Source organism: Lagenorhynchus albirostris, chromosome 13 (assembly GCF_949774975.1).
Source record: "Lagenorhynchus albirostris chromosome 13, mLagAlb1.1, whole genome shotgun sequence".
In the NCBI taxonomy this organism is placed as follows: Eukaryota; Metazoa; Chordata; class Mammalia; order Artiodactyla; family Delphinidae; genus Lagenorhynchus; species Lagenorhynchus albirostris.
The window spans coordinates 64,019,994-64,041,305 of NC_083107.1; the positions used below are offsets into that span (position 1 = coordinate 64,019,994).

General features: G+C 34.2%; 1 protein-coding gene across 1 annotated transcript in view; it reads right to left on the reverse strand.

Moving 5' to 3' along the window:
- Positions 1 to 2,145: 2,145 nt before the first annotated feature.
- The window catches only part of YIPF4 (Yip1 domain family member 4), a 29,494-nt gene continuing 10,327 nt past the window's right edge, over positions 2,146 to 21,312 (reverse strand). Inside the window, exons 2-6 of the mRNA XM_060169486.1 lie at positions 16,042 to 16,195; positions 14,297 to 14,468; positions 12,225 to 12,302; positions 8,922 to 9,035; positions 2,146 to 4,962 (exon numbers count right to left, since the gene is read on the reverse strand). Coding sequence (XP_060025469.1) covers positions 4,825 to 4,962; positions 8,922 to 9,035; positions 12,225 to 12,302; positions 14,297 to 14,468; positions 16,042 to 16,195 — 656 coding nt within the window. The 3' untranslated portion in view covers positions 2,146 to 4,824. The remainder of the gene's footprint in view (positions 4,963 to 8,921; positions 9,036 to 12,224; positions 12,303 to 14,296; positions 14,469 to 16,041; positions 16,196 to 21,312) is intronic.

The window sequence follows — 21,312 nt, forward strand, 5'->3', positions numbered from 1 at the left end:
GCTATTCCCTCTGTCTGTTAACAGTCTTCCCTCCCTTCTCTGCTTAGTTAGCTTTTACTTATCCCTAAGGATTTCAGCTTAAGCATCATTGCCTCAGCAAGGCTTTTCTTGTCTAATTCCTCTGTTATACACTCTCTTGCCACCACAGGCCTTTCTCCATTTGTTGCAACTGTTTTACACTTTGTTAAACTAATTGTCTATCTTTCAAAAAATACTGGCTCATTAGGGTGCATGTGTGGTCTTTGTTGCACATCATTGTATTCCTGCACCTAGTGTAGTACCTGGCACATAGAAAGGGGTCAATTAATAGCTGATGAATATCTACTATCTCTTCACATTCAAGTTACCCAATTCGAATGCTGTTTCTTCTGAACGTTTCATTCTTGGGGCCATCACCAGTACCATCCTTGGAAAATAAATTTGTATTAGGCTAAAGAGTTTCCTAAGTCCCATTTAGCACAGAAGATGGAGTATGAGGGACTTAGTACCTAGGCCCATCATCATCAACAAGAATATTTTCACTGTTTTCTATGGAGACACTAAATTATCAGAGTGTAATTCAGCATAAGGATTACAAAACATATGGGTTGTTTCATTATCAAATGGTGCACACAATTTAAGTGATATTTAAATAGCAACTGATTAATTCCACAAAAGAATCACTATAAAACCAAGAAAAATGTAGAATTTCAATCATTTATCTTCATCAGTGAGCACTTATTTGTGAATAGCACCAATCTACTTTTATATTAGCTTTTTCTCTTTATTACCAGATGACAAATTTCTCCCATAACCAGTCATTCTGTGTAATTTCATTTGATCCTGTATAAGTACTTTGGTAAGATATTTTTGCTTGCTTGATTTTTAATAAAAACAGCTCAGTGGCAACTATTATAGAAAAACTAAGGTTTCTACTCCTGATAAATCTAATTTACTTATATTCCAAGTGTTAATTTAACAAAATTATTACAGGTAGGAAAGCTTACTTTCCCCACCCCATAGGCATTAATAACCTTCATATACTCTAATTACAAGTAAATTCAAAATATTTCATTAAAATTTTTTTCATATTAATATCTAACTTAAATCTCAGTGACAGCATTAGTATATCATCGAACTGTTCAGAAGGGATGTTTCAGGAATTTTTTCCAAGCACTTGCAAATTTCAAATTAAGTATCTTCAAAGTAAAAACTTGTGGATATCTTGCTGAAAATTAGAAAAGTTGAAACCATGGTTACTACTAATACAAAATGTAAAATAGGAAATTATTTTACTAATGCCATCTTAATCATCCTGACATTCTTTCCTTAAATTAATCTCCAAACTGCAACCTCAGCATATCAAAAGAATTTCAAATGAGCAACCTAACCCTAAGCTGCAATAATATATGCTTTGCACCAGGGAATAAGTATTCTCTTAACCATTTCTCTTCAGACCACTATACCCCATAAGACACAGTAGGGCCTAAAATTGTTATAAAGAAAATGTACAGGAAGAAAGTTTGTTATAAAGAAAATGTATTCACAAGCAGACTTTCTTCAGAAAATATAACGATTTCTAGTGCAAAGATATAAGAATGTCTAGTCTTTACTAATGTCAAAAATCATATTTTGGAATTTATTTGAAAAGTGACAACAGATTCTCAAACACACAAAGTACTGTCAGGAGATTAAACAAATGAGGAATAGAGTACTTGTAATTCAGTTTCTAAAGGGAAATTAAAATGTACTACTAGGTACAGGGTTCAGTTAAAGAAACCTTTTATGAAAGATAATAAAACACTTATATTGTTTATGTGACTAAAATTTCAGAGAAGAGAATACCTGAGGGTGATTTTTGGCTCTATTAAGACTTATTTCAGACTGCCATGAATTGTATTAACACAAGCCTAAATCCTGTAATAGGGCCTTTTAAACACTCTGAGACACCCTATGGTTGGTTCCCCAAGATGTGTGTTGTTCTCCTCTGCTGCAAAGAACAAAACAAGAAAAACAATTTGTTCAATTACCAAAAAAAACTGTATGGAAGTAAGACATTTTAACAAAACTTAACAAACGTGTCACAATTTCCTGAAGCCTAACACTAGCTAAAATATGTACTGAAAATGTAAAAGATAAATAAATAACAATCATTTTAAAATACTGTTCTGTTGAATATGAAAAATATTGTTTTTATTGTTTGTAGAAGCATTCTTTTATTCAATGTTTTATTACATCAGAATTTTTTAAATGAACTAAATTTGAAACAATATTTAAACAAAAATATCTACCTCACATTTTAAGTCAATGCAAATTTTCACTAATTTAGAATATTAATATATTAATATTGGGGGAATTTTTGGAAATAGATATATATAAAACTGTCTTATAGACCTTAGAAATTAGCAGGTTTAGTAATGGTTCATAAAACTTTACAAATCTCCCTAAACTGTATTTTAATACAAAGAAAATTATATATAGACTTTGATTTATATTCAAAATTTCAGTTATTTTATAATCAATTTAAAACAGAAGTAAATGTCTCATAATTCTTTTCTTTTTTTTTTGAGGATTAACATTCATCAGGATTACTACAACTGAAAACACTTAAAACATGTACACGCACACACAGACACCTAGAAGAGGCTATCTGGGTAATTGTTTTAAAAACACTAATGAACTAATAATTAGGCTGGAAATCATGATTTACAATCAATATGACATAAAATATTATTATATATAAATTCAAGGAGAGGACATTGTAGTCAGCTTACCATTATTAGCTGTAGCAGTACTGTATCTTGCACACATTTACAAGTCATGTTTTCAAACTAACAATCTGTTTTAACTGCTTTGCTCATTAGCACATGAAGACATTGGCTGAGCTTGAAACATTATAAATTGTATTTATATATATCCTAAATTGGACAGGTCCCAAGATTAAATGCTGTTATTTTTAGAACACAAATATCTCCTTTTATCTTACATCATCAGGAATAAACGTGATTCATATAAGTGAACTTTTTATTCACATCTTAAAGAAATGATAGCTTAAAAAATTTTTAAACTATCTTTTTGATGGAGTTGGTCCTAAAATGCCTTGACTTATTGCTTAGTAAAATTCTACTGCCAGGTGTGGACCCCTAAGCTTTCTGAGGAAGATTTCAGGGTCAACACTATGACCATCAAATATAATAATCTACTATAATAAAGTACTGATCTCAGAAACTCCTGAAGTATGACAAATGTTCATTTTACAGTTGCTGCTTCTGTAGCTGTAGATCCTTCCTCACTATTCCATATTATTTTAGGTTCTAGAGGTTCTATCCTGTTGCTTCTAATCTGCTTTCCTAAACTTATTTAAATAACCAGCATTATGTAATTTTTCCACATTATTCTGGCCCAAAGGTAGCTCCATAGTTTTCCTTAAAATAAGCTTTTTTTTTCTTTTTCAGGTGGGGGAGGGGAGAGGGGAAATGGAAGAGAGATGGGCTTGATATTTTGCTAATCTGTAGGCTTACTTCAGAGTTGCTGGATATTTCCTGACAGATTAGGTTGCTAAAGGAATACATACCAAGAGGTGGCCACATTACCATATTGAAGACAGCAGTTAACTCTTCCAGCTGAGACCAGAAAGGATAATATAATAATATGCTAATGGTTATTAGGCATTTGCTATTTTATCGATATAAATTATTTTATCTACTGTACAAACTAAGATTAAACGTACATCTACAGTCTATGAAATTATTTGCCAAAAAAATTGCTCTAGTTAAAATTTAATACTTCCCTTTGTAACTATTATTGTATTCTTGTTAAAGAGTACCTGATACTTGTTAAAATATCAAGTAATACAGGACAAGGTGTTATAAAAACAAAACACACAGCTGGGAAGCATTTTATTTTCTTCTACTTCATATAACATTGTTCAGGACCACAAGACTCTAATGGTCTCTTTCCAGCAACTTTTATGACTTCGGAGTACCACTTAAAAATATTTACTGATGCTATAAATATTACTGTTTTTCTACATATTGACAATTTTAATGAATGCCATATCCATCATATCTCTTGCTTTTTTGGTCAGAAAGATAAACAGAAACTTTAAATCAAATGTTTAGACATTCAAAAGTGGTTTTTAAAAGCACACCCAAATCAACCAAATCTACATCAGCAACTGTTATTAGTTTCAATTGTTATTATTAAGAATTCTTAACAAGGACATACTGACTGAAGCATGTATGAGATTTTTTTAATTATATATAATTTAAAAGCAAAATTAAATTTATAAATAAAAAGATTAATGGCCAAATTAAATAAAGTTTAAGCATCAGATTTAAAATATCTTAATTTTTAGGTTATTCAGAAATACATTTTGTGAATAATAAGAATTACTTCATAAATATATATATAAATATAAATATATATCTACAGGATCTGCAATGCAGGAGAAAACCCTTTAAAGAAAAAAATTGCACTTTTGGATTATCAGGATGCTGTCATATTTACCCTTCAAGTGAAATATAATTACCATTCCAGGTGCTTTTGGCACAAGTTTTTAGGAGAATATTGACACAATCTTAAAAACACAATGCTTTTATATTTTATTCACTGGAATATGATGAATCAAACAGAATTCAGAATTCTGACCAAAAATACTCAGGTAACTGCAATTGCTTAATTAAATACAAAAAAAAATATTGTTTTAAAAAGACCTTAGACTGCCTTTACATCTGGAACATGTAAAATTTTACCAGCAATACGTTTTTTTCAATCCCTCAAGCAAGAATTCCCAGCCTACACAGAAAGGTAACATTGTCTTTTTCTACTCATATATGACTTAGATTACACCCCAGTATATAAGGACAAAAAATAAATGTATAATAAAAAGATTGGATAAATCAGGAGAGGCTTTTTGGTCTTGAATTCTTCACCCACTAACAATGAAGCAGCACTGTAGGCAGCCCAAAACACACCAAAGAGCTTTAAAAAAACAAACAAAAAAGACAAAAGGCAGCATATTAGCAAGTTAATTAACATTTTGGGTATCATAAAAATAACATTTACAGTATTTGTTTAAAACAACCCTAACAACCAATTGTAGAAGCAGTAACACTTATTGAGAATGTTTAAAACTTGTTAGGAATATTCATTCTTGCTCTGCTCCCTGACTTCTGCAAATGAAGTCTTTTGTTATCAAACTTGTCTAATCATAGGAATCACCTTGGGTGCCTATTAAAAAACAGAATCCTGGGATTCATTCCAGTTCTCCTGAATCAGAATCTTTAAAGGGAAGAAGGGTCTAATTATCAGACTTTTTAACAAGTGTCCCTGGTGACTTAAGATACGGCAACTTTCGGAAAAACTATTATAGGGATAGGCAGCTGAAAGATATTTGTTTCCTGAAAGAAAACTAATTGATCTTCACAAAATAGAAATTTTTCTTTTTTCCCCCAAGAAGTAGAAAAACATATTAAGTGAAAATTTTACACAACATTTATTAAGTATCAAATCATTTTCCCAGGACAAGGTAGAAGTATAGTGTTACATGGAAAGGAGGAAAACCATAACATTTTGGTTGAGTTTTCTTTTTTTTTTATTGTTTGAAAATTTTTCATAATAAAAAAATTTTTTTTGCTTTTTTTAAAAATTGAAGTATAGTTGATGTCCTAATGTATAGCACAGGGAACTATATCAATATCCCATGGTAAACCATAATGGAAGAGAGTTTTCTGATTATGCACGTGCTTAATTTTAAATTATTTCAACTAGAAATTTATATAATACTTATCAATATAGTCACTGAAGGCATTTTACAGAATAAAATGAAAGGAAGAACTGTAACGGTAGAAATCAGGGAAACTATGACAGAAACAGACCTGGCACAGACCAGGGTTTCTCAATCATGCACTAATCAAATTTTTGAGCTGGAAAATAGTTGTGGGAAGTTGTCCTGTGCACTGTAGGATGTTTAGCAGTATCCCTGGCTTCTAGTCACTATATACTAGTGCCATCCCAGCCCTCCCCATTTGTGATACCCAAAAATGTCTCCAGACATTGCCAAATGTCCTAGGGGGGCAAAATCGCCATCAGTTGAGAACCACTGGTACAGAGGTAAAAAATAAATACTGGCAGACTGACTGAAAATGTATTTGAGATGGTCCGATTTTATATTGTGCTTTTTAAACTAAAAACATACAAAAAAACCTGCAAGATATTTTAAACCTACAAAAAAGTATAGGGAAATAAATGAAGTAAAATTATAATCAAATTGCATTTGTATGGCATGATTAAATTTTTTTGTAAATAAATGGTTAAAGATTGGTAAGAGTTACAGAGATTTAATGTTAAAAAAATTAGTGCTTGTAGATTAAACTGTATTCTAATGCTAGAGTAAAGTGATGAGAGTTTTGCAACATTATTTCTCAGCAAACTTTGGACTAAAACAAGAAACATGTAAAACAGATTGCTACACACAGAAGATTAAGTGATTAGGGAAAGAAATGTGGGGAAGAAAATCTAAAGTTTAAAAAGAATTGTATCCTAAACTTTTAATGATATAAAAAAGATTCTTCCGCTTTATAATAAAACATTCACATGTTGCACAAAGAACATTAAGACCAATTTTCAGTTGAACTCAATGACTAAAAATAACCAGAGGACAGTTTTAGCAATTTGGGCAGTAGTCTCAGAAGCATTCAAACATGCTTTAACCCAAGTAAAACAACACACAAGCAGTGATCCTGAATGATTCAGTAAAGTGGTATGTTCACTAAGGCTAGATAATTAAATGCCAGCATGGGGCTAGCTCTTGTACTGTAAGACTTTTAAACTAAGTGCTAATAATGACAATTAAAAAAATATTTAGGATTAGAGGAAAGAAAGCTCTTCTCCTTGGTCTCTAAAGTGTTCAAACAGTTCAAACATACAGAGATGTTCTCAAAATATTCATTTAACATTTATAATAATAACAGCTACCACTTTGCCTACTCTGTTAAGCACTATACTAGACATTATTTATACTTTAAAATCCATAACAAACCCTAAAAAGTAGTTAAGACTCCCAATTTGCACAGGAGGGTACTAAAAGATATCTCCCCAAGGCAAACAGCAAGTAAGTGGCAGAACCAGAATCTGAATTCAGAACTGACTGGTTCCAAAATCCAACTCTTCTCAATACCCAAGGCTTATATAATGTCAGTATTAGCCTGTAGTTACTCAATTCTAAAAGGAATAATTTTATATTGGAATTAGTAATAAACTTTAAGTAAAACCAAAACTCATAAAAGTTACTCTACTTAAAAATTTAAGTCGAAGTTCTATTTTCCATAAAGAAAAAAAATTATATTCACTATGTTATATACATACATGTGTTAGAGTGGTCACTTATTTCCAAAAGTTGTTCAAAATTAATAAATGCCAAAATTTAAGTTCAATCACTACTCATTAATATTTAATATTATCAGTAAATGTTTAAAGTGGGTACATATGTTAATATAAGCTTAACACAGCACAAAGAAGTCCTGATCTCTGCAACACAGAAAAGCCAATTTATTAGAACCATATATATCATATTTGGTAAAGAACTTACTATTCAAATATGAGTGACAATTATTAAATAAATGTCCAGTCCCAGTGGAATATTATTTTATTTATTTTTAGCAAGGTTTTTTTTTTATTGGAGTATAATTGCTTTACAATGTTGTGTTAGTTTCTGCTGTACAATGAAGTGAATCAGCTATATGTATACCTATATCCCCTCCCTCTTGGACTTCCCTCCCACCCCCCTTCCCAATCCCACCCATTTACGTCATCACAGAGCATCAAGCTGAGCTTCCTGTGCTTTATAGAATATTCCCGCTATCTATTTTACGCATGGTAGTGTACATATGTCAATCCTAATCCCCCAATTTGTCCCACCATCCCCTTCCACACCTGTATCCACATGTCCATTTTCTACATCTACGTCTCTATTCCTGCCCTGCAAATAGGTTCATCTGTACCATTTTACTAGATTCCACATATATGCGTTAATATATGATATTTTTTTCCTCTTTCTGGCTTACTCCACTCTGTATGACAGACTCTAGGTCCATCCAGATCTCTACAAATGACCCAATTTCGTTCCTTTTTTATGGCTGAGTAATATTCCATTGTACATATGTACCACATCTTTATCCATTCATCTGTCATTGGACATTTAGGTTGTTTCCATGTTCTGGCTACTGTAAATAGTGCTGCAATGAACATTGGGGTACAGGTGTCCTTTTGAGCCAGTGGAATTTTAAATAAATACCTCCCACAAAATCTAAGTCAGATGAACTAGAAGAAAATTTTAACATTAAATTAAAAAATTCTCTGAGTGTAATACCCCAAGGTCTGATTTGCTCTTTGTTCTTTATTCTGCCATAGACATACATTATAATTTATGGCAATTAAAAGGGGAAAATAAAAGAAATACAACTGGTATAATTAGTGAGTAAGGTCCCTGTTCCAAAACACTACGAACTGTTTGATAAACAGTTATAGATTACAAGATTCTTAGCCAGAGAATTAGTACAGTCAGCTCTTATTACCTGTGGGTTCTGCATCCACGGATTCAACCAACTGTGGATCGAAAATATTTGGGCGGAAGAAAAAATACCAGAAAGTTCCAGAAAGCCAAACTTGAATTTGCTGCACTACAGACAACTATTTATATAGCATTTACATTGTATTAGGTATTGTAAGTAATCTAGAGATGATTTAAAGTAGATGGAAGGATATGCACAGATTACATGTAAATACTACACCATTTTGTACAGGGAACTTAAGCATCTGCAGATTTTCTTGTCTGCGGGGGGGTCCTAGAACGAATCTCCCGTGGATACGGAGGGACAACTGTATACTTTTTTTTTTTTTACTGGGAAACAGTAAACTACTTTTTATAACACACTACTTACTTTTATAAGTGTAGACACCACTTCAAATGATCCAACCACCAAAAGTATAGGGGCTATTACAATGAGAGGAAGTAATGAATATCCTATAACTCCAAGAACTTGGCCATATGCAACCTGTGAATTTTCAAAATGTTAAATAAATATCACAGAAATCAAGATACTTATTTTAACCACTATTAAACATCATATATACTTTGTTGTACTTACATAAAGGTGAGAATTAAGAAAAAAGTATCATACCCATTATATTTCAAATTATCATATAGTCTCATATTCGTGGACAAGGTCAATAACCCACCGTGATTTCAATTATCAATTCTGATAATACCCAAATCTACATTTCCTGCCCTCTCTCTTTTGAGCTTCAGACTTATATATCCAATTACCTTGAGTATATCTCTTAGTCACTATTTCCCTTGTTGTAGAAGGATTATTTAAAGGAACCACAACCATCTTATTTTGATGAAAAATTCAAGTCTAGAGAAGCTAGATGTGACAAATGCAGACTAGAAGGGAAGGGAGAGAAGGTAGGAGGACTGAAGAGAGAAATATTTTTTAGTGGCTACTGTGTGCCACACTCCGTGATAGAGCTTCACATATTGTGAAGATCAAAGGCACTAACAACCCTATGTGGTATTACTGTCCCCATTATGAAGAAAGTGATTCCAGAGAGACAAAGAGCTTTGTTCAGGAAAGCAAAGCTAGTTGGTAAGAGTTCAAATTAAGATCTAGGTCTTTTAACTTCTCTATCAACAGTCCTAAATTACCAGAACATTTAGTGACACCTCTTTTCACCTAAAAATTATATGAGGTTTTGTCTAGAATGTAAGAAATAATATGCAAACAAATGTCGCTGTTAGAATTATTTTAAATTTTCATAAGCAGAGTGATAAAATTACATAGATAAATGTTATTCTACATTTATTCAAGAGTTTTAAGTTAAGATGATGGATTGAGTGCATATATCTAATACCATTCCTTCCTGAAACTCCATTAAAAGGGAAGGAAAAAAGGAAACTCCTTTTTATAAGAAGCATAAACAGGAGATTAGAAGACAGGACAAGAGCAACTTAATTTTGGAAACTGGAAAGCAGAAGAACAAGAGCTTGGTGGAGACCTTTCCACCAAGTATGAGAAAAAGGCTCAAGAGTTCTGCATTTAGCATTCAGTGTTCATAGAGCAAGCCTGATATGAGTCAGCACCCACATGATATAGTAACTCTGCCTGGCATCCCTTGTGCTTTACCCTCTTCACAGAGAGTTGAATTCCAGAGTGCTGGAATTCCTAGGTTTATAGTAATTCATAAAGTCTAATTTAATGGAGCAGTGATTCTCAAGGTGTGACCCATGGACCTCTGGGGGTCCCAGAGACTCTTCTTAAAGACTGGAACGTCAAAACTATTTTTTGTAATAGGGGACTTCCCTGGCGGTCCAGTGGTTAAGACTCCACGCTTCCACTGCATGGGGCACAGGTTCAATCCCTGGTCGGGGAACTAAGGTCCCACATGCCGCAAGGCACGGAAAAAAAATAAAATAAATAAAACTTAAAAAAAAAAACCTAGAGCTTCCCTGGTGGTGCAGTGGTTGAGAGTCCGCCTGCCAATGCAGGGGACACGGGTTCGTGCCCCGGTCTCAGAAGATGCCACATGCCGTGTAGCGGCTGGGCCCGTGAGCCATGGCCGCTGAGCCTGCGCGTCCGGAGCCCGTGCTCCGCAACGGGAGAGGCCACAACAGTGAGAGGCCCGCGTTCCGCAAAAAAAAAAAAAAAAAAAAAAAAACCCACAAAACTATTTTTTATAATAGTAATAAAATATTATTTGCCTTTTTAATTGGGTTGATACTGGTACTAATAGAACAAAAGCAATGGGTAAAACATGCTGCTTTAGCACAAATAAGGTGGCATGAAACATACTAGTAGTTACTGTGTTATTTACTACCCCACACTCACAGGAAAAGAAGAAAAATAGCCAGTTTCACTTAAGAATGTCCTTAATGAAGCAGTTAAAATGATTAATTTTATTAAGCCTCAACCTTTGAATATGTCTTTTTAATATTCTGTGTAACAAAATGAGAAGTACACAGAAAGCATTTCTTCTGTATCTTGATTCAATGATTATCCCAAGGAAGAGCATTTGTACAACTGTGTGTGTGAAGAGTTGAATTAGATGCTTTATCCGTAGAATACCACTTTTACTTGAAAGAACAACTGAAAGACAAACTATGATTATTCAGAGCTAGGTACTGACAGGCAACATGAATGAAAATGAATGAAGTGAGCCTCTTATTTCAAGGAAAACTGACAGTATTTCTTCTAAATTACAAAATTTCTCTCAAGCAAAAAGTAGAATTTTGGAAAACTTGTATCCAACACTCTTATCTTGATAGTTTTCCAATACAGATTTTTCTGATGAAATAGGTGGTGATATTAATGAATGTGATTTTCTGACATTGTACAATAAAACGAGTCAACATTTGGAAGATCTACAAAGCTCAGGGAACTAATGTTTTCTTAGTAGATCGTGCATGGGTAAAAAGATCCATCCAAAGTGAATTTCAATGATACAGTGTATAAAAAGTTCACTGATATGGTTTGAGATTCCTCACTACAACGAACCTTTAAGAAAATATTACTTGTTGAGTGTTGATGTAGTATCAGAGTAGAATAATCATAATCATTCAAAACATGTATTAAAATACTCTTCCTTTTAAAATTATATACCTGTGTGAGGCCTTGTTTTTTACTTTAACCAAAATATAGCGTAACAATTGAATGCAGAAAGCAGATATTAGAATACAATTTCCACTAACCCAGATGTTAAAGCTACTTGCAAATATATAGAACAATACCTTTTTCTCACTTTGTTTTGAAAAATAGTTTTCATTAAAATGTATTTTTTATGTTAAAATGTATTTGGTTTACTTTTAGTTTTAAATGAATAAATATATATTTAAAATTTTTATTTTAATTTCTAACATGGTAAACATCAATAAATACAACCTACAGAAAGAAATCTCTTTGGGGACCTGAGATCAAAAAGTTTGAGAACTGCTGTAACAGAGAATAAATTGCATGCTTCCCTAAAAAGCTATACATTATTTATGAGTGAAATTGGATTTTCTTTCCTCTTTATTTCTCATAACATTTATACTAATATTTACATCACCTTAAAAGAAGTAGCATAACTTAAAAGCAATTCTGGGACAAAAAGCAGTTACAATGAACATAGCTACTGATACTACCTGCAGTATCAAAAATAAAGCTTACCATAAAAAACAAAGGCTATTTTCAAAATTAACCACTTACTTCTCCACCAAGAACTCTGGCCAGTAAGAAAATTGTTAATGAACCAAATATCCAAATGGTTATAATCCATGAGACCACCTTAAGAGAAAAAAAATTCATGCAGTTAATATCTGTGTACCAAATAAGCTGATAATTTCCCACGAACTCAATCCTCTACCATATATTTTGGTATACCCAACTTCAGGTCATAGAGAGTTTGGGTTCCCAGGTAAAACTTAATAAGGATATAAATGTGTAATGTAATTTTACATCCAAACTGAAAATTTAGCAATGATCAATTGCCTAAGGAAACCTTAGTATTTTATGATATATAATAAAAGAACTGCAAAGAAAGACCAAACTGTTGACTCCCAACCCCTGCTTTATAGCATTTTGGAAGGTAAATTCATCTGTGAAACAAGTTACCAGTCTTCTCAAGAGGTCTCTAAAATTTACATTAATTACACATTTATCCAAGTAATAGAATGTGGACGATACCTCACACAATTTTAACTCCTGAGACTTGACATAGTAATGATATATGCATATATTTCCAAGTTCTGTCTGCTCGGGGGGGTCTAGAAATAATGACACCCAGTAGCAACATAAGCACACTTATTGCCCAGATCCTGGTTTCTAAATATTCCCCAAAAGGCACTAGGACTCCCTAGAAAAATGACTGATTCTGGGCTGGGACAGGGACAATAAAAGGTGAGCCCAGAACACTCTGTGGAGTCAGAAAGAAAGGAAGTACTCAAAAAAGATGGGGATATGGCAAAAGGATACAGAAGCTAACCTGAAGGCGCTCCCAATGGCTAAAACTGCAACAATCTGAGCAATAAAATAAATGACAGTATTGTATTATAGTCCAGAAAATAAAATAAATATCCGTGAGTCCATACTGACAAAAATAAATGAAAGATTAAGTAATGACAAAGAAGCATTCTATGGAGATAAGAATCTTCTGTTTTTAGCCTTAGAACACTTTGTTCAAATGAAAGATTATATAAAATAGATAAAATTCATATAGAGATGTTCTACATGAAGGGTTGGTGGTGGGTAGGAGACCAGATCCCCATTCAACTGCTTCAATGGTCCTTATACTTGCAACAGAATACTTGATATGAACTACTGATCCAAGGTAAATATTAATAGGACCAGTATTATATAACGTTAAGGGTCTTGCTATGGAGAGAACACTCTGGATTATCTGGTGAGCACTAAATGTAATCACAACTGTCCTTTAGAAAAGGAGGCAGAGGGATATTTGACTACAGTAGAGAAGGCAATGTGACAAATGGAAACAGATTGCAGTGATGCAGCCAGAAGTCAAGGAATGTTGGCAGCCTCCAGACATGGGAAGAGGCAAGCAACAGACTGTCCTGGAGCCTCCAGAAGAACCAGCCCTGCTGACATTTTGATTTTAGCCCTTTAAGACTCAATTTGGGTTTCTGACTTTCAGAACTGTCAAAGAATAAATCTGCATTGTTTTAAGCCACTAAACTTGTGGAAATATGTTATAGTACAAAAGGAAACTAATTCATTTCCAAATCACTCTGTGGTAAAGAGTTATTTTTTACTCCCCTAAAGCCTTAAACTAGGGATGAGGGAATGATATGCATGTGCCATATTTTGATGATAGAGATAAAGCCTCTGAGAATAGGACAAAGTATTATATAAAAACAAAAACGGATGGAATTCTTGTCATCATTTATTAAGAAGCTTACTTTAAAAAACAGAACTAAAAATGAATAAAAGATAAGAACATGAGTATTGTGTTTCAAACTCTTTATCCTTGGGAGAAATCAGAAAGGGTATGGGCAGCTGGGAGCAGTCCCAACCATTTTACCCACTTGCCATACAAATACTAATACTTTTTATGAGAATGATGATGTAGAAGAGTTTGGAAATCATTAATCCAAGGCACTCCCCACTTATTTAATTAAGAACAGCTTGTAGGGATAAACAAGTGAGAAATAATGGGTAAAGCTAAAGCATTTCTCAAACATGAAGTACTACAGTTAATATTTGGCTATTTTCAATTTTAAAACTCTTAAACTATTTAGAATTTGTGAAAAGTAAGATATACTTACCCTAAACTGTCCATATAATGATATCATGGAAAAGAAAAGAACAACAGCCAGAGGACCCCAAAAGTCAGGATTGTCTCTCACCACTTGCCTATTAAAACCAAGTGATGGCATTGGCATCAAAACACATCGAATTTTGTAGTAAATATCCTTTAGGTCGATATCCAATTCTTCCCTATAATTTTAAAATAAGAATTCTTAAAAAGCACACACTTCTGAATACTGAGACAGTTGCAGCAGAATTTAAGAAAAGTTTAAATATAACATTACAGTCACCACAGATCAACAAAACATTTGCATTTGAAGTACCACATTTCACTGGTTCCATGATGAACATTTTTATCATTTCAACATCTCTAAAGTTGGGATGCATCTCACAATAGCTGGTGTCTTACAACTGCTGTCAGTCTGGAGTGAAGCCAAGTGCTTCCAAGATCTGCCTTTCCTTTTGCCAGTCTCCCGGAGGCACTATCAACTTGGGACTTTAAATAAAATTCTCTGCTTGAGACTTTTTGGGACCATACTGATAAATCAGACTGCAATCCTATATTCTCACAGACACTTTTTCTTCCAACACCCCACCCAGTGCCAAACAGACAAGCAAACTTCCTTGCTGTCTCTCTTTGTATGGTAGGTTATTTCTCATTTATCCTTACACTAAGGAGATAAGATAGCCCTTTGATGTCCTAGCTTTATGCTGTCTTAGGTACTTTTTCTGTTTTATCAATAAACGTGAAATAACTGCATCTTATAATCCATACCATCTTAGATTTGATGAAGTTCGGTATATTAACAGTTAAGAAACAGGATGTTTTAGCACTTGATCTACCAATAATTACTACAGAGAATAACTTGGTAATACCTTGATTTTACAAAGCTATAGGTTCTTCTTTCCAAAATTGTTAAATTCTTCACCTTTTTTCCCCAAGTGATACATAATCACTTAAAAATTTTCAAGTACTATGAAGAAAGTGAAAGTATCCCTATAGTCCTCCCAGTGGTAGCTCTAGAATTTCTATATAGGAGAGAGTTTGGAGGGGTAATCTTTTTGGAAATCTTAAACTGAACTTCCACAGCACGCACCCAAGCACCTTGCTTTTTTACTTACATTGTATGTTCACTTCAGATATCTATAGACCCAGGTAAGTCCTAACAGTTTGGAGTATATTTGTGTGTGATATAGGATTATGATTCTTTTAACTTTTGCCATTCAGTAGGTTAAAAATATTCTCTCATTATTTCAGTTTTACTAGTTACAGTTGACCTGGAACAACGTTGGGGTTATGGGTACCACCCTCAAAGATCCACATATAATTTTGACTCCCCCAAAACTTAACTAAAAGCCTACTGTTGACCAGAAGCCTTCCCAATCACATAAACAGTTGATTAACATATATTTTATATGTTACATGTACATCTACATATACTTTGTGCATTCATGACATACCTTTTTCTTAATTTTTTCGATACTTCTAGGCTGCATGGTTCGTCTGCGAGTTTTTTCACATTGTTGCAAACTCAAAAAAATTCCCAATGTATGTATTAAAAATAATCTATGTACAAGTAGACCTACACAGTTCAAACCTGTGTTGTTCAAGGGTCAACTATAACAGTAAAACTGAAAATAGCTAAAACTTTTGACCAAAAAGGTTAAGATTTTCTATACCTGTCTTAAATAATATGAAAAAATACAATCATCCCACAGACTAGCTCTAAAAAGCCAAAAAATACATATTATTTTTACATACAAGAGTGGCTTGTTATCTTCAGGGTCATCATCTTCAACTTCCAAAAGCCAGCCATATCCTCTTTGTCTCAGAAATGTAGTAGCTGTAGACTCTTTGATAAAATCTCCACCAAGGTTTAACTTGACATCTGGGGATGCTATTGAACCACTGAGATCTAAGGAGAAAAGAGGACAAAACTATAAACCAAGGTAAAATGTGTGAATCCTAACCAACACGAGCATATATCCAACTAAATAATTATCACTTGAAGATCTCTACATATGAACATCTGCTACTGTATACAATCTTTGTATTTTATAGTTGACAGTGATAAAAACAAGACAGCAGGCCCAAAATGGAGTCACTTATGCTAAGTCTCATGTCACCAAACCAAGACTTAATTACAGTTTTGGTCTCTCCCAGAAACAGAACCTTAAACTAGTGAATCAGGAATCACCTGGTCAGCACTAGTGAAGTAATATGCCTGACAGACCCCTGCAATCTCCTAAAGGAAAGTGACCTTGCCATAACTAATCCACTTTTAGCTAGTATAACTTCCTTGTCCCACTTCCTTCTGCCTAAAGTCTTTCGTTTTGTACAGCTCCTCAGAGCTCCTTTCTACCTGCAAATTGGAATGCTGCCCATTTCATGTATCACTGAATAAGCCAATAAAATATTTAAAAGTTACTCAGTTGAATTTTTTTTCAGTAATGATATCTAAAAACCACTTTTTATTTTTACAACAAGAAAACGAAAACAAGAGAGGTGAATTCACATGAAAGGTTTCACATCTAACTAGCTAGCCTTGTACCAGAATCTAGACTTAAAACTGTAACTTTAAAATTTAAATGGAAGATATACACAAAATATATTACAGGATATCACTTTGTTTTTTTTGTTTGTTTGGTTGGGTTTGGTTTGGTTTTGGCTGCACCGCGAGGCTTGCGGGATCTTAGTTCCCCGACCAGGGACTGAACCCAGGCCCGGCAGCAAAAGCACGGAGTCCTAACCACTGGACCCCCAGGAACTCCCAACAGGATATCATCTCGGAGTCCCTTCATTATTATGTACATTATGTGCTTCAGAACAAAGTGATGTATAAATTCTCTTTAAAGGCATTACATATTTATATATACAAACCATTAGACATAATTATTTGCTAAAGGAAAACCGCAGATAACTTCCCTTACTTTTTCATATATTTATTCATACATTATTTCTTTTAAAACTAAATATCTATGCTAAGTACCTCATATATTAATGCTTAGTTTTGGATAAATCTGACTAGTAAGAGTTTCCTACTATTTCAGCTAACTTTTTTCTTTATATAATTACATCAGTTATCTTTAGTTTTGGCAAAATAAAGGTTGTTGGGTTTTTTTACGTCAATTCTAAAAAGCAGTGAAAGGCTTCCCTGGTGGTGCAGTGGTTAAGAATCTGCCTGCCAATGCAGGGGACACGGGTTCGAGTCCTGGTCCAGGAAGATCCCACATGCTGCGGAGCAACTAAGTCCGTGCGCCACAACTACTGAGCCTGAGCTCTAGAGCCCGTGCACCCCAACTACTGAGCCCGCATGCCACAACTACTGAACCCCGCATGCCTAGAGCCCATGCTCTGCAACAAGAGAAGGCACCACAATAAGAAGCCTGCACACCACAACAAAGAGTAGCCCCCGCTTGCCACAACTAGAGAAAGCCCGCGTGCAGCAACGAAGACCCAACGCAGCCAAAAATAAATAAATAAATAAATAAATTTACATAGATAAAAAAAAAGCAGTGAAGAGACTCTGTTATCCACATTACAAAATAAATTCCACTCACAGTCTGTACCAGTGCCTTAGAGGTTACAGATAATCACAGTAGTATATATGTCAAAATTTCTGGTCAAAAAAAAATTGGAAATAGTAAAGGACTTGCTTGAGGTCATACAGGAATTAATAAAAAAACACATTTGTAGGACCAGACAACATGCACTAGTAAACAACCATCAATGTTGTTAACTAGAAGTCAAAAGACTGGAGTGATACTTTAGAAAACAATTTCGGCAACAGCAAACCAGAACACTCAACACAGACTCTCCTTTCCTGGAGATCCTATACAGTAGAACGAAGAGCTTAATTTGCACATTACCCTAAATTCTAGGTTAGCTTTTGAGAACTGCCATTAAAAAATTTTGGCTTAAACTTCAATCAGTGAGTGGATCAATTATGAGTCACATAACGATCTGGTTCTGACAACTCCTGCAATTAATTATAATAAAGTTTGCATTCTGAAGCTAAGTCCTAGCTAAGCTACTAATTAATACAGCAAATCATTAATGCCTTCTGGTCTCCAGTTTCCTATTCAAAGTTCTTTCCAGGTTTAACATTACATGATTCTAAAAAGCTTTTATAGTTAATTCATCTAGAGATAAAATGCAAGTACTTTTGAATTCACTGTCCTTCCCTACTTAAAGCTTAAAAATAGTCCCTATAGATGCTAATTGCCATAGAATCTTGTGATTAAAATATTCTCTCAAAATTACTTTCTGCTTCTTTGTCATACTCTAAGTTGAAAATGAAAGAGTTGAAACTTAACTAAAATTCTACTTCCAACAGGTACAAAGAGTGCCTTTCTTGATTTAACAAGAGGAAAACTTAGATCAGGAAGTCATTAGTATAGCAGTGACATTAAAGGTTTTGGAATTATAAGGCAGGAAAGGACCTTAACAACTGTTTCCTGGCCTCTAGAAAAGACTGCAGTTAAAGTCCTTAATCTAAACCAAAAAAGGATATATAAATTATAGTGCTAAGGAGTGCTGTGAGAAAGAATTGTATATGTTTAGGAGTTTTTCATAGCAGGGATGCAGAACCTCAAAAAGACACCTTTAGCTTATAATTTTGTAGTGTTTTCCATTCTATGCAAAGAAGGAAAATATCATGGACATATGGTAGGAGAATGCTAGAAACAGCAGTCTGACAAATCATCCAGTTCCCCCAAGACACAATTACATGTGTTAAAAATAAAGCAACTGGGCTTCCCTGGTGGCGCAGTGGTTGAGAGTCCGCCTGCCCATGCAGGGGACGCGGGTTCGTGCCCCAGTCCGGGAGGATCCCACGTGCTGCGGAACGGCTGCGCCCGTGAGCCATGGCCGCTGGGCCTGTGCGTCCGGAGCCTGTGCTCCGCAAAGCGAGAGGCCGCAGCAGTGAGAGGCCCGTGTACCGCAAAAAAAATAAAATAAATAAAGCAACAGAAGGGCTTCCCTGGTGAGCCATGGCCGCTGAGCCTGCGCGTCCGGAGCTTGTGCTCCACAACGGGAGAGGCCACGACAGTGAGAGGCCCGCGTACAGCCAAAAAAAAAAAAAAGCAACAGAAAAGTAAAAAAACTCAGTAGTTAGCCTAACATGTGATCAAGCTAACAGGTAAAAAATAATGTCGGAAAACAATGAGAAATATTAAAAAAAAAAAAAGGGGGGGGTGTCACTCCAGGAGCACAGCTGTCTTACATTAAACCACGGTAAGAACCAGCTTGCTTGATCGTCAACTCTAGGACAGGTGTCCAGAATTATAAAACACTGATCTTAAATTAATCCTTTCTTACTACACTATAATATTCTTGTCATTTTCTAAGTAAAAAATAACATAAAGATAATAATAAATGTAAATGGTTTTAAGAGGAAATAATCTTTGAAAGAAATCTTAAAAATGTTTCCACTACTGTTTGGGTTCAGAGAGAGGAAAGAATATCAGTAAGTTTCAAGTTTTATTAAAAGCCACCTGGAAAAACTGCAGAACAAAACTTAACAGTAATCTTCCCTCCCTTTCAACTCAAGTGTATTACTGGGTGAGGGATCTTTTCTCTGAATCTTCTCCTCAGCCTGAGAACTTCACTTTGAAGAATTCAGTCAGTGTAGTATGAGAGTATACTCAGGGTGAGATTTACTGATCTGCCCCTACAAAAGTTCTAGATTTCTATGAAAGAAGAGTAATCTGCAATGAACATGAACATTTTGTTGGTACTTGCCAACTTCTTACATAACATGAATAAGCGTTTTCTTACTTAACAAGCAACCAAGAGCAAGGACAAAAATAATTCCATTTTATCTGAATGAAAATGAAATGAAATCCATGTGTGCTTAAATCTAAACCAGAATTGACTATTGTGCAACAAAATAAAACAAGCACATGTTTCATACTAAAGGGACAAATTCCACTGTTCCATTTTAGTTATAAAAACATTTTAATGCGTATATAGGCCAATGAAAGAGCTCAAGAAACCAACACAAGTATATAATGATTTTATAATTGCTAGACCTATATTGGAGTTGATTATGTTACTCCATGAGAAAAACTTTTAAAGCCTTGTATAAAATTGTGTCCTAGGTTTTATATATATATATAAAATTGTGTCCTAGGTTTTATATATATATATATATTATATATATATATATATATATACTTTTTAATTTTTTATTTATTTTTGGCGGTGTTGGGTCTTCATTGCTGCGCGCGGAAGCGCCTTCTCTAGTTGCGGTGCACAGGCTTCTCACTGCGGTGGCTTCTCTTGTTGCAGAGCATGGGCTCTAGGCACACGGGCTCAGCAGTTGTGGCTCACGGGCTTAGTTGCTCCGCGGCATGTGGGATCTTCCCAGATCAGGGCTCGAACCTGTGTCCCAGGCACTGGCAGGCGGATTCTTAACCACTGCACCACCAGGGAAGCCCCTAGGTTATATTTTTATTCATATCATTTTGGTTTACGATTTCAGTAGCTTTACTATTCAATATTGCCAGTTAATTTTCATATTGCACATAATATTAATTAAAATCAATTACATCTCCTGAGCCTACCTTTAGAAAAATCAAATCCCATTTTGGCATAAATCAGTTATCTAACAGAAATTTCTTTTATTTGCCTTATGAGTCTTTTAAGTTTTATTTTGAAATAATTATAGATTCACAGGAAGTTGCAGAGAGGTTATATGCACCCTTCACCCTGTTTCCCCCAATGGTACCATACCATCATACGTACTATCAAAACCAGGACACTGACACTGATACAGTTGATAGACCTTATTCAGATTTTACCAGTTTTAAGTGCACTTATTTGTGTGTATGTGTGTATAGTTCTATGCAATTTTACCACATTTATGGATTTGTGTAATGCCTTACAAGTTTAAAATTTATGAAAAGAAATAGATTAATTTTTTTAAAAGATAAATCTTGCTTAACTACCTTGTTTTCTTCCCAAGAAAGGTTGACTAAAAAGTCATTTTCAATTTTCAAACACAGAAGAAAAGCTATTCTTGCACCCATT